Consider the following 14,365-nt stretch of genomic DNA (forward strand, 5'->3'; position numbering starts at 1 on the left):
GTTGGGCTGCCTTCTGCCTGTATGTGCCCTCTCTGCTTGGCTATGGCTTGTCTTCTCCTGAAAGGACAGAGGAGCATCGATTAGTCCACTCTCTGCCTGCAGTGCCATTGCAGCCTGGCCAACCCCAGCTGAGGACCACCTGGCAGGGCACATCCGAGTCGTGGCCCTCAACCCGTAAGGCACTCAGTCCACGCAGCCAGGGCTCACCCACTTGGCCAGCTCCGGCGTCATTGACAGTTGGCATTCAGACTCTAGCACCCCTGATGGGGGGATGGCCAGCCCTTAACACTTCCACACACTGACCCATGCCAACACGGTACTCACACTTCCCGAGCAGCAGGTCTTTAAAACTTTCGTGGCATTGCACGCATGTGCGACGCACCATGTCATGGCTGCTGACCTGTGCTGCCACCTCTTCCCAGGCTTTCTTCGTCAGGTGTGGTGGCCTCCTCCTTCCATCCCTTGGTACAAGGGTGTCCCTCCTGGCAGCCAGCTCCTGCAGGAATACGGCAAGGCACTTACCCGAAAAGCAGGGGTCCGAGCGCCCAACCGACCTGTCCTCCGCTTGGCATTTCCAGCCGCTACCGAGGCCACAAGTACCGTCTCTGCAATGCAGACTGTCTGCTTCTCCACCAGCAGCCTTCAGGGGGCTGCCTGTGCTGTTTTTAAACTGGCCTCCAGGTTGCTACTGGGGCCGGCGTACGATACACCCCCACCCACGCCCGGCCCTACCTGACCATTGGGAAGCTGCGTTTCAAGCAGGGCGGGCCTTAATTGGCCAGTCAGCGTGAAACCGTGGTAGTGGGCTGATTGCGGTCTGGGGTCTGTTTCCCGGCCCCTCTCCTGGGCCTGCCGACCGTGCCCACCCCCCACCACCCCACCCCTCCAACCCGCGGCGGCGGCACCCCCCCCCCCCCCCCCCACCCCCCCGAGCTGACAATTCAGGCCAATGGGTTCAAATCCCACACCAGAGAGTTAAGTACAAAATCTAGGCTGACACTTCAGTGCAGTGCTGAAGGAGTGCTGCTCTGCTGGAGGTGCGGTCTTTCAGATGCGATGTTAATCATCTGATCTGAACTAAGGCCCTGTGTGCACTCTCAGACGAGCGTACAAGATTCCATGGCATTACTTCGAAGAGGTTTTCCCCAGTGTTCTGGGCAAAAATTTAGCAGCAGCTAAAAAAGGGTGATCAGGCCATTTGCTACATTGCTGTTTGTGGGACCTTGAGGTGCATAATGTGGCTGCCACATTTTCGTAGTTCAGAAATGCAATTAATTGATGTTAAAGTGCATTTGGACACCCTGAAGACGTGAAAGACACTGGATCAATGCAACCCTTAAACATGGTTACTCTAACTTCTTATCGAGGATGGGGGGGCGGGGTGGTGACAGTAATTGTTTTGGAATTCGTTAGTTTTATGACAAAAAAAATATTTTTTCAAGTGAGGTAACCAATGAAAAACACATTTCAAGGAAAATAATGATACATAAAGGCCGAGTTGAGAAGCAGCTTGCTGGCAGGTGCGGACACAGCCCACAGCTTGGTGCTGCTTGTGGCTAATAGTCTTTTTCAAGCCGGTTTAAAGCCAGGCTTCCTGTCACATGCTCGCAGTAATAGGATCCCTCTCGCTCTCTCCCTCCCACTCCTCAGGCTCCTTTTGGATACTGCTGTAGTTAGAGATCAGAGGGCTGGGAGGCGGCACTAACTAACTAACCTGACTTTCCAGCTTTGGAGTTGCCGATTTGCCACCTGCCCCTCGCCCCCCTCTGCTCTTTGCACGGCCTCTTTTTCCCTCTCTCTCTCTCTCTGCCGGCTCAGCGATGGGTTACTGGGTAGAGGCGCTCGCCCTTTGCATGGGATTCGGATGTCTGGTCACCCTCGGATGGGCAGAGTTGAACACCGGTGAGTCATTTCGCTGCTGTGTCTTTTAGTCCCATTCGCGGGGCAGAGGAGGGGAGGGGAGGGGGTGCAGGTTTAATACGGGGCTAAGTTGATGTGTCCGATCTGACTGACTGGCGGGGCTCTCTTCTGACAGCTCAGCTCCCACTTCACTTCGTCCGGCACCAGCTATTCCACAGAGACAAACAGCGTGTGCATACAGTACAAACCTGGAGAGGGATAGGCGAGCGCTCCGAATCCATCACTGTCAGTGTGGCTTCACAGCTCAGCGCTGATAAAACAATCTTCTGTGATCTTTGGCATGTATTTACATGTGTGGTGCTGGGCAAATGGTTAAATCTACAGATAGATCAATGGCTAAATATATAGATGGATGTATCAATAAATATGTCGACAGATGACTAAACTTCTAGGTGGGCAGTTAAATATATTGACAGATCGATAAATATATAGTTTAGAGAAATAATTATAATTAGATCAATATATAGACAAAGAGATAAATACATAGCCATATAGTTAAATATATCGATTGATAAATAGAGAATTGAAATAGATTATTGTGCATGTGATAGATTTGGGGAGCAATCAGTAAATATATATATGTATATACTGTAAATGCCTAAATCAACACATGGCTGGACACACATAATGATGGGCAATGCTAACACTGCCAGGTTGCTGAGTACATTTCCTATATCTAGGCAGAGCTGGGCTATCCAGACCTGTCAATATTCCGTCGTAAGAGAGAGAGGGAGAGAGGGAGTGAGTAAGTTTTACCGCGAACCCATTCGGAACCCCTGGCGATGTCTCACATCTGTCTGAGAATCGTGGGTCCGATTCTATTTCTATTTGGGAAACAATGAGATCAAAGATCGGGAAGATGTCATTATAGATATCGCAGGGCGCTTTTTTTTAAATATATATATCTTTCTCTCCCCCGGAGCTGACGATGCGAATCTGACCGAACTTCATTTCCAGTCCATGAGACTCGCCAGTGACGCGAGGGGTCGGTTTGTGCGCGAGTTAAACATCTTTTAAGTGGCTTTTCGGTTTTACGGAGCGTAAAGGGAAGGCGTTTATGCGGCTTCTGCTGAAAGGGTGCGTGCAGGAGTTTAATGAGGCTCAGAAAATCCAATTTTCCCTTCCTTAATCAAAACCCCTTGCACTCCTTTTCAAAAGTAAAATCTGGAGCCCCAAGCTTGGGTCTCATTAAGGAAAACTTGTGCCGCTTTGCCCTTGATTAAGTCTATAGACAGCCTGCGAGCCCCTGAAAGCCACCATCTGTGAACCTCCCTAATGCATGGTGCACGTCTGCCCAAACATCCGACTCAAACCTGCTCAATGACGCGGTGCTTTCTGACTACAGCCTGCCTCATTGTTACTTCATTACAGGAAGGCAAATCAGAACTTCATTAACTATAAAACCTTAATGGTTCCCATAAATACGCTTCGCCTTGCGAGAAAAAAAATAGTTTAAATCTTTCATGTAAATGGCAGAAATACTTGAAAAGGGCACATTTTATTGGGCCACTGGGGAAACAGGGGTGGTGGAGTGGAATAAGCTGGTAGCTCAAAGAGCCAGTATAGGCACGATGGGCCGATTGGTCTCCTGTGCTGTAAGATTCGCTGAAAACACGTACTTTAAGAAATAAAAATTGAAAGGCTGCTTCCCTTCCTATCTTGTCATTAGTTTCAGTGGGTGGGTGCAGTGCACAGCACTGGCCTCAGCTTTTAAGCTTTCAAGTTCCGTCTCCGAGTCTGTGTTAAACTTGGTCGCTACAGATAGACCCGGTGGCCCTGTGGGCTAAAGGATGACGGAATGGGGGGGTGCGGGGGTGGGGTTGAGTGGTTGGATATCAGCCGGGAGCTGCTGTTCCAGAGCACGACCTGGCGATCCTTGGCTGCACAGGGGTGCCTGTTAGAAAGGATCCAGCGCTGGGGTGATGCCTCCCGCGGTCAAATTGCCGATCGACATTCATTTTCCAGGTGCACACATGAGCAGTGGATGTGGTGCATTTGGATTTTCGGAAAGTTTTTGAGAAAGTCCCACATAAGAGGTTAGTGTGTAAAATTAAAGCACATGGGCTTGGGAGTAATATATTGGCATGGATTGAGAATTGGTTAACAGACAGGAATCAGAGAGTAGGAATAAATGGGTCTTTTTCAGAGTGACAGGTGGTGACTAGTGAGGTACCACAGGGATCAGTGCTTGGACCCCAGCTATTCACAATATATATCAATGATTTGGATGAGGGGACCAAATGTAATATTTCCCAGTTTGCTGATGACACAAAACTAGGTGGGAATGTGAGTGTTGAGGAGGATGTTAAGAGGCTTCAAGGTGATTTAGACAAGTTGAGTGAGTGGGAAAATACAAGGCAGATGCAATATAACGTGGATTAGTGTGAAGTTATCCACTTTGGGAGGAAAAACAGAATAGCAGAGTATTATTTAAATAGTGATAGATTGGGAAATGTTGTTGTACAAAGGGACCTGGGTGTCCTTGTACACCAGTCACTGAAAGCAAGCATGCAGGTGCAGCAAGCAGTTAAGAAGGCAAATGGTATGTTGGCCTTCATTGTGAGAGGACTTGAGTACAGCAGCAAGGATATCTTACTGCAGCTGTACAGGGCCTTGGTGAGACCACACCTGGAGTATTTGCAGTTTTGGTATCTTGACCTAAGAAAGGATGTAATTGCCATAGAGAGAATGCAGTGAAGGTTCACCAGACTGATTCCTGGGACGGCAGGATTGTTGTATGAAGAGAGATTGGGTCGACTAGGCCTGTATTCACTGGAATTTAGTTTCATTGAAATGTATAAAATTCTGACAGGGCTGGACAGACTGGATGGATGCAGGGATGATGTTCCCTCTGGCTGGGGGGTCTAGAAAAAGGGATCACAGTCCCAGGATATGAGGTAGACCATTTAGGACTGAGACGAGGAGAAACTTCTTCACTCAGAGGATGGTGAACCTGTGGAATTCTCCACCACAGAAGACTATGGAGGCCAAGTCACTGAATATATTTAAGGAGGAAATAGATTTCTAGACTCTAAAGGCATCAAGGGGAATGGGGAAAGAGCAGGAATATGGCATTGGGATAGAGGATCTGCCATGATCTTATTGAATGGCAGAGCAGACTTGAAGGGCAGAATGACCTATTCCTGCTCCTAATTTCTATGCTTCTATGTTTAATTATTTATTAAAATGACAGTGTCACAATCATTAATCTGGGTACAGTATCTGTACCCAGATCTCATCATGGCAGTTTGGGATTTGAATTTGGTTTTTGCTGGTGTCAATAAAAGTGATGATGAAAATGTCAGATTGAAGTAAAACCCCTTCTGGTTCACCAATGCCCCCTTTAAGGACATTGCTCAGTCTGGTTTACATGTGACTCCATGCTCACACTTATGTGGCTGACTATTGCCTACCCTCTGAAGTGGTCTAGCAAGCCACTCTCCTGTATTAAATCAGCACCAGTGGTTCAAGAAGAGCCACCAATACCTTCTCAGAGTGAAAAGAGTTGGGCAATAAATGCCAGACCTTACAATGCCCCTTCTCAAGAATGCCATTTAATGTGAACATTTTCTTGCTTCTGTGCAGCTGCAAATGGCTTCTGTTCTGACAGCCACAGCTGGCATTAAAACCAGAATCAATGCTGAGTAAAAGCACCTCATCAAACACAGAGAGAGAATGAAAACTAACAGACACCTGGAGAGATTTCAAGGCAGTAATCTAATCTTCCAACCTCAGTTCATGATTATAAACTGCTCAAGCTTTGCTCATGAAATCTGTCATGTCAGTGTACCCTTCAATTAGTCTAGTGTCTTGTAATCCTTCCCAGATAGCCATTATTTTCTACATACTGCGCACATAAATAAAAAGGAATGAGTTATTGTTCATTTAATTCTCTCTTCTTATCAGTGACCCTATTCAAATCCTGGTTCAGTGCCGTACTAATCTTATTAAATATCTTTAGTTCCTGTCATTGCATATAAAGCCACACAACAGCATTTGGGCTCAGTAGGGGGACTGGTAGGAATCATTAACCATACGAAATATGAGCGAGATATAAGCTCCAATTATAAAAAAGGCAGTTATGCCTCTACAGCAATATTTGAATTTATATGGTGAAAGTGCCTTCTCATAAGCAGTGTTTGAAAGCACCTATTGAGACATAGGCAATTATGCCAGCCATTCTTTGGCAGCACATAAGAACATAAGAAATAGGAACAGGAGGAGACCGCTCGGCCCCTCGTGCCTGCTCCACCATTCAATAAGATCATGGCTGACCTTCTTGTGTTTCGATTTCCACATTCCCATCTAACCCCGATAGCCTTTGATTCCCTTGCCTAACAAGAATCTATCTACCTCTGCCTTAAAAATATTCAATGACCCCACCTCCACCACCTTCTGAGGCAGAGAATTCCAAAGTTGCACAATCCTCAGAGAAAAAATTTCTCCTCATCTCTGTCCTAAAAGGGCGACCCCTAATTTTAAAACAGTGCCCCCTAGTTCTGGACTCACCCACAAGAGAAAACATGCTTTCTATGTCCACCTGTCAAGGCCATTCAGGATCTTGTATACTTCAATCAAATCACCCTCGCTCTTCTAAACTCCAGTGGAAACAAGCCCAGTCTGTCCAACCTTTCCTCATAAGACAACCCACTCATTCCGGGTATCAATCTAGTAAACCTCCTTTGAACCTTCTCCAATGCATTTACATCCTTCCTTAAATAAGGAGACCAAAACTGCACACAGTATTCAAGGTGCAGTCTCACCAATGTCCTGTATAACTGAAGCATAACATCCTTACTTTTATGTTCAATCCTTCTCGTTATAAAGGATAGCATTCCATTAGCCTTCTTAATTACTTGCTGTACCTGCATATTAACCTTTTGTGACACATGTACTAGAACACCTAGGTCCCCCTGCACCTAAGAATTGTGCAGCCGTTCTCCATTTAAATAATACTCTGCTTTTTTGTTCTTCCTGCCAAAGTGAACAACTTCACATTTTCTCACATTAAACTCCATTTCCTAGATCTTTGCCCACTCACTCAACCTATCTATATCTATTTGCAACCTCCACATGTCCTCTTCACAACATACTTTCCTACCTATCTTTGTGTCATCTGCAAATTTAGCTACCATGCCTTCACTCCCCTCATCTAAGTCATTGATGTAAATCATAAAAAGTTGAGGCCCCAGTTCAGGCCACCGTGGGAATCTAGTCGTTACATCCTGCCATCCCACAAGAAACAGTGAGAAGTTTGACCAATTATTTTGTTAAGAGAGTGATGTTGGCCAGGCTACCAGGAGACGTCCCAGGGGATCTTTAATATTCATCTGAATAGGCAAACTGTGCCCAGTTTAACACCTCATTCAAAGAACGCTGCCGCTCACAGTGCAAAAGCTCCTGCAGTACTGCGTGCATTGTCACCCTAGATTATGTCCTAAATTTTGTATGAACTGAAACCCTGGTTAAGGAGTTCAAGCTCACAATCTTCTGAACCAAAACTGGAGTAGTGGCAACAGGAGTAAGTTCATCGTAATAAGGTTTAGGAGAATGTTCAAGGTGATAACATACCCTGCCCTTTCAAGAACCATTTATAAACCCATATGAAGCACTCTTAACCATCTGTTATTCCCTGTATAACACATAGGCACTTGCCATATAATATGCTGACATGAAAGTCATAATGATTGCCCACATCCTTTGCTGTAATATTGTTTTGCTGGGGGGTCAGTAACTTACTTAGTAGAAGTTCGCTCTTTCCCTGCTTGTTCCTGGGTTCAAATCCAGACCAGGCAGGGAGAATAAAAGTATTCCCTTTCAGCCCGTAAAATACTACGGATGCTAAAAATCTGAAATAAGAACAGAAAACTCAGCAGGCCTGGATGGACCTGTGGAGAGAGAAACAGAGCTAACATATTGAGTCTGTATGACTTCTTCAGAGCAGTGAAGAGGAGTCATATGGACTCGAAATGTTAAATCTTTATATGAAATTAGTTAGGGCGTCTGGTCGTGTGGGCACAGGCTCTCAGCAAAATAGTAACCCCGAGGTTAGTTTGAACGTTCATCCCCATAGTATGATTTGTGGTGGAGCGTCGAGGTCATTAACTGAAATGTCACTACCGCCTAAAGTAAAATCCTTATTAGTTTCTTCCAAATTCCATCAGCCCAAGACTGTAGGAGCTCAGTTTAATTTAAAAAGATAGAATTAATGATCTGATTGATGTATTGGATAAATAATATGCTGAGATGTTTCTGGCCTAATTCAGAGAGGTAGATTTGTAAATGACAAGACACACAAAATTACTTCCTCTTCAAGCGATTTACAGTTTGGGTACTTTTTGTCAAGCGCAAAAATTGAGATAAGTAAATAATGACAGTTTTACTCACTGCAGGAAAATGGGTGAGAGTGAATTGGTTGTCTGTCATACATCCCAAATGAAATGGGTGCTCAGTCCTCCAACACCCATTGTACATCCGTTGTGAAACAGGCGCTTGATCTTCCATCATAGTTTGTGTCACCTGTTCTTTGATTTTTCCTGGGCTTTACAAACAGGGACATAGAATACAAAAGCAAGGAAGTTATGATAAACCTGTATAAAACATTGCTCTGGCCTCAACTGGCGTATTGTGTCCAGTCCTGGGCACCACACTTGAGGAAGAATGTGAAGGCTTTAGAGAGGGTGCAGAAAAAAATTCACAAGAATGTCTCCAGGAATGAGGATCTTTGAATTTTTTTACTGCATCCTCTCTAATACCTTCACATCTTTCCTAACGTGTGGAGCCCAGAACTGGACACTATACTCCAGCTGAGGCCGAACCAATGTTTTAATAAGATCTATCATAACTTCCTCACTTTTGTATTCTATTCCTCTGTTTATAAAGCCCAGAATCCGGATGCTGTATTAATGGCTTTCTCAACCTAACCTACCGCCTTCAAGGTTATATGCACAAATACAGCCAGGTCACTCTTTTTAAAATTTATTCTTTCACAGGATGTGGGCACCACTGGCTATGCCAGCATTTTTTGGCCAAACCTGATTGCCCTTGAGAAAATGGTGATGAGCTACCTTCTTAACCTGCTGCAGGCCATGTGGTGTAGGTACATCCACAGTGCTGTTAGGAAGTGAGTCCCAGGATTTTGACCCAGCAATAGTGAAGGAACGGTGATATATTTTCAGGTCAGGGTGGTGCGTGGCTTGGAGGTGTTCCCATGCATCTGCTGCCCTTGTCCTTCCAGGTGGTAGAGGTTGTGGGTTTGGAAGCTGCTATCGAAAGAGCCTTGGAGAGTTGCTGCAGTGCAACTTCTAGATGGTACACACTGTGCTACTGTGCAGCGGTGGTGGAGGGAATGAATGTTTGTGGATGGGTTGTCAATCATGCGGCTGCTTTGTCCTGGATGCTTGTAGCTGGGGAGTAAGGGGTTGAGTTACCCTCTGCAGAATTCCCAGCCTCTGACCCGCTGTTATAGTCATGGTATTTATATGGCTGGTCCAGTTCAGATTCTGGTCAATGATAACTCTCAGGATGTTGATATAGCTCTGCTCCTGCATCCCCTTTAGAATTGTACCCTTCATTTTTTATTGCCTCTTCCCGGTCTTTCAGCCAAAGTGAATCACTTTATACTTCTCTGCATTAAATGCCTTCAGCCACTTGATCACCCTGTTTAAGTCCATCTGAAGTTTAACACAATCCCCGTCTCTGTTCACAATACTCCTACGTTTTGTGCCATGCCCAGATTTTGAAATTGTGCCCTATACATCATAATCTAGGTCATTAATATATATCAAGAAAAGCAATGATCGGAACACTGACCCCTGGGGAACCCCATGATAAACCTTCCTCCAGTCTGAAAAACAACTGTCCACCATTCCTCTCTGTTTCCTGTCACTCAGCCAATTTCATAAGCATGCTGCTACTGTCCTTTTATTCCATGAGCTTTAATTTTGCTTACAAGCCTGTTATATGGCAATTTATCAAATGTCTTTTGGAAATCCATGTACGCATCAACGTCATTATTGTCATCAACTCTTTCTGTTACCTCATCAAAAAACTCAAGCAATTTAGTTAAACATGATTTGCCCTCAACAAATCTGTGTTGCCTTTCCTTAATTTGCCCAAATAACTAATTTTGTCAAGAATTATTATTTCTACAAGCTTCCCCACCACTGTGGTTAAACTGACTAACCTTTAGTTGCTGGGCTTATCTTGACACCCTTTTTTTGAACAAGGATATGATATTTGCAATTCTCCAGTCCTCTGGCACCACCCCTGTATCTGAGAAAGGTTGGAAAATTATGGCCAGTGCTCTTGTAATTTCCACCCTGACTTCCCTCAGTATCTTTAGGTACATCCCATTCGTAGTACAGCTAGCCTTTCTAATACTTCCTCGTTATCAATTTTTAGCCCATCAGTGTCTCATCTACCTCCTGTTTCACTATACCTTTGGCATCATCTTCTTCCATGTTATAGACAGGTGCAATGTATTAATTTATTGGCCTGTGACTTCCGAGCTCTCCAGCGTCAGATTTGGGGGAGTACCCCAAAGATGCGCTGGGGATCCCTGCTCGGAACTTCAAAGGTCAGAGTTTGCATGGCAATTGCCCAGAAGTGCAAACTTTCCTCTGGGCAATTGCCCAGCTCTGGGAACCATCAGAAAATGCAATTTAATTCGCAAACTTCAGATGTTTCCGGCTGTGTTACGCAAATAGTTACTCAGAAAATGTTAGATGAATTATTGCCTTTTCTAACTTCTGGGTAACTATTGTAAAGACACAGACTGGCCCCCTCCATGGGACATCCCATACACCCCCTCGACCCTCCCCCCCCCCACCTCCCCCCACCAGAGGTCTTCCCCCACCTCCTGACAACCTCGACCCACACAGTATTCCCCAGCCCCATGACTCTCCATGGGATTTGAGGGTTATGAGGAGCCGGCATGAAAGAGGTGTTGAGGCCTGGGGCAGATCAGCCATGATCTTATTGAATGGCGGGGCAGGCTTGAGGGGCCGAATGGCCTACTCCTGCTCCTATTTCTTATGTTCTTATTATGTTCTTATGACCTGACTCGTTCCACCCACCAGTCGATCCCCCCCTGCCCCCCGACCTGACCCCAAACTTACAGTACCCACCACCAGCTGTAGGCCCAAACCCACTGACCTGACCCAACCCCCCACTCCCGCTCTCCCGACCCCCCGACCTGACCCAATCTCCCCCACTGCCATCCTGACATTCCCCCACCGACCTGACATGACCTCCAACCCCAACCTGTCTCGACCTCTCCCACCTCACCCAACCAGATATTCACCTCCCCCCGCCCAACTCTCCGCAGGCCATACGCCCCTCCTGACCTGACTGGACCTCTGTCCCAACTCCCGACACCACTCTCCCAATGTCTGATCCTCCCCACCTCACCGACGTCTGACAACACCCACCCACCTCCGATTCCGCCCCCACCCCCCAAATCCTGTCCACTTATCTTAGGCACTTACTTTCTCCCTGGCCTGTCAGTTTCAATCAGACTTTTAAATTTACCTTTATGGCAGTTAGTGTCCATCCTCAATCCAATGGAGCTGGACTGCAATGTTGGGCTTTAGAGACAGCTGCGCTGCCTGGATCTCACCCGTCCTGAGTTGGGAGGTCGGGCAAGGCAGGCACAGAAGAAATTTTGAGTAAGTAATTGGGCATGCAGTGGCAATCTGATGCTGATTGCCACTCTGAGGAAATTACGGCCCATTACCTCAGCCAGGCCCTATCCCCCAAGCATAGTCAGCCCCGTTCCTCCTTTCATCAGCCTTTTACTATTTATAGTCTATTTGAAGACTTTTGGATTCTCCTTTATTGTTACCTGACAGTCTCTTCTCATACACTCTCTTTGCATCTCTTATTTCTTTTTTGCACTTCCCCATATATACAAATCACGCTTCTAAAACTGTATTTTCCCACCGTTTTATTGCCTGGTTAAATAACAGTGAAAAGTAAATACAAGAACAAAACTGGCCCATTGCTACAGAATGATTTTTTTACCTTAATACCCTCATAGACCTTGAATTCAGCCAGTAAGTCTTAGGAAAATTGATGTTGTATATTTTTATCCCCACAGTCGTTGTATTAATGTCAAAATGTATTTCAGTCAAGGCAAGATCATCAACTCACTTCCTGCCAAATCATTTGTTCTTTTTTTCACCCTGTGAACATCTTGGCATCACAAAAATGATAACCACAAATCCCTCCAGATATCAGGAACTTGTTTGAAATCCTTAAAGTTTCCTGTTTGGTTACTAATTCTGGAAATTTGTTCCATATGTTAATCATCCTTCTGTTAATTGTTTATTTACTTTAGGTCTCTTTATCATGAATGTATGCCACTAGTTTTGGAAATTTCAGAAGCATCATACCATTTTCCAGTACATTCATAATCCTAAAATAATCTACTGGATCTTCCCTTAGACTTCTCTTCTGAAAATGTCTAAGTCCCAGCATACAGACTGTGGAAATTAACAATGGAAAATGAATCCAAAGCCTCAAATCCAACATAACTCTACATTGACTTGCATTCAGTTGGTAATTGCAGTCAAATGGACCACCACGGGAGATGATGTGGGAAATAAGAATGAGCAATGCTGGAGGTTCAGGGTCAAGGTACGCTGTTAGGACAATATGTGCAGGGAGAGTGGACGGGCTATCTTTATATCAGACTTGTGCCATAACTGACTTTGGAATGCTTCTTGCTGTCACTGAATGGGATGTATCCATTTCCCAGACAGGTATCTTCCAAGTGATGGTCACTGAAACTTAAATAACATAGGACAAAGTAATTCCAAAGCTGCTGCCAAAATTTGGGATTTAGAGGAAATTCGTAAAATGCACAATATTTGCTCTCATTGTTAATGATGGCATTTGTTAGATTACACCCTTGGAATTGCATCCAATATCCTTTAAGCTCCATGAACTGAAATATTTTGTAATCGTATATGGTAATATTGTATTAATAGAGGGTACAATGAACCAAATGGTTTAAAGGGGCAACCGTGCTTCGTGCTGATTACCACTGACTGAAACACTAATAACCGTTATCTATTATGCCAACTACCATAGGTTTTCACGCTAAATACCATCAAGCAGTTAATGCTGTAAATTTTTCTCTGGACAGTGTTATCAGTCCAAAACTAATCTGATGTATCTTTTCCTCAACTTAATTGGCTAGGTATCAGTCCAGGCCAACCCGATTATAGCCGCTGCCACATTGTTCCAAGTATTTGCCAGTTTCATAATAAGGGATTTGGTAAAATGTTGCTGGATACAAGTCTGATATTCTGAATGGTGGTGCACCACTGAGATTTTTTTCCCCCCAAATCAAAACTAAACCTTTGCAATCATTAATACAGGACATTGTCTTAACAAGACAATTAAAGGTATGTTGAATGTGTCTAACCTTACATTCTAATTTTTTTCCTGGAGTATTGCATGGTCAGGGTTAAGAGCTGTTGACTTGTCCCATGTATGTTGAAATTGGGTAGGTTAAAGATGTATATAAAGATATGTATGTGGATTTAATAGGATAGTTCTGGACATGATTTCCTCTAGTGGGGTGGTTCAAAGGCAAAGAAAAAGGTCTCAAACTTAGACTCAACTCATTCAGGAACAACATGAGGATGTGCTTTTTTACACCAAAGGTAATAGAAATATGGAATTCTCTCCCCTAAATGCTTGTGCACACTGGTTTAATTTGAGCATTTGGATCTGGATTCAGAGTTTTTGTTTGGTAAGTGTAAAATGGGATATGGAGCAAAGGCAGGAAAATGGAGTTGAGCTGCAGATCAGCCATGATCTTTTTGAAAGGCTGATCAGGTCTTAGGCACTGAATGGCCTACTCTTGTTCTTATGATGTAGCTGGATAGAACAATATTATTTATTTTCTATGACTTAGATTCCAATCCAAATGGGGTTATGAGATTAGAATGGTTTCCTGAGTTTCAAAATGGAGTAACATCACCACAGTTCAACACAGGATGCACTAAGGTTGCAATGTCGTTCATTAGGATAGGAAAATGGAAACTTTCACACTGCTGCAGTGGAGTGGGGATAAGGCACATTGTTGAGAAAGAGTTTTGGGAGCTTTACTTTGGATTAAATGCACTATTCTTTTCCCAAGAGTGCTTGATGCTAACACTTGGTGTTTAAAGTAGAGAGTATTCCATTCTTGAGTGCTGACATCCTTCACCTTTATAATAAAAGGGAACTGTCATAAAAAAATCAATAAAAAGCTTAAATCAAGCATATCACAACAGTTTGTGTTGTGTTTTTGTCTTGTTTGACTCAATACATTGACCTAATTGTTCTTGCTTACGAGGTTTGATACTAGCACTGTGCAGGTCGTTAATGGCATATTAATGCAGATTGAACAGCTCACAGTTCTGAAGTAGTTAAATTTCTTATAAGAACTTCT

The 14,365-nt window shown here is 44.4% G+C and overlaps 1 protein-coding gene across 2 annotated transcripts in view; it reads left to right on the plus strand.

The window, feature by feature from the left end:
- The first annotated feature begins 1,697 nt into the window (after window positions 1-1,697).
- Window positions 1,698-14,365, plus strand: part of kremen1 (kringle containing transmembrane protein 1) — a 256,485-nt gene continuing 243,817 nt past the window's right edge. For both annotated transcript variants that reach the window (XR_013578183.1, XM_078554008.1), the window contains exon 1: window positions 1,698-1,902. Coding sequence is in view for 1 of the 2 variants with exons in the window: in XM_078554008.1 (XP_078410134.1) it covers window positions 1,821-1,902 (82 nt within the window). In the remaining variant the exon portion in view is untranslated. The remainder of the gene's footprint in view (window positions 1,903-14,365) is intronic.

Source organism: Cetorhinus maximus, chromosome 12 (assembly GCF_964194155.1).
Source record: "Cetorhinus maximus chromosome 12, sCetMax3.hap1.1, whole genome shotgun sequence".
In the NCBI taxonomy this organism is placed as follows: domain Eukaryota; kingdom Metazoa; phylum Chordata; class Chondrichthyes; order Lamniformes; family Cetorhinidae; genus Cetorhinus; species Cetorhinus maximus.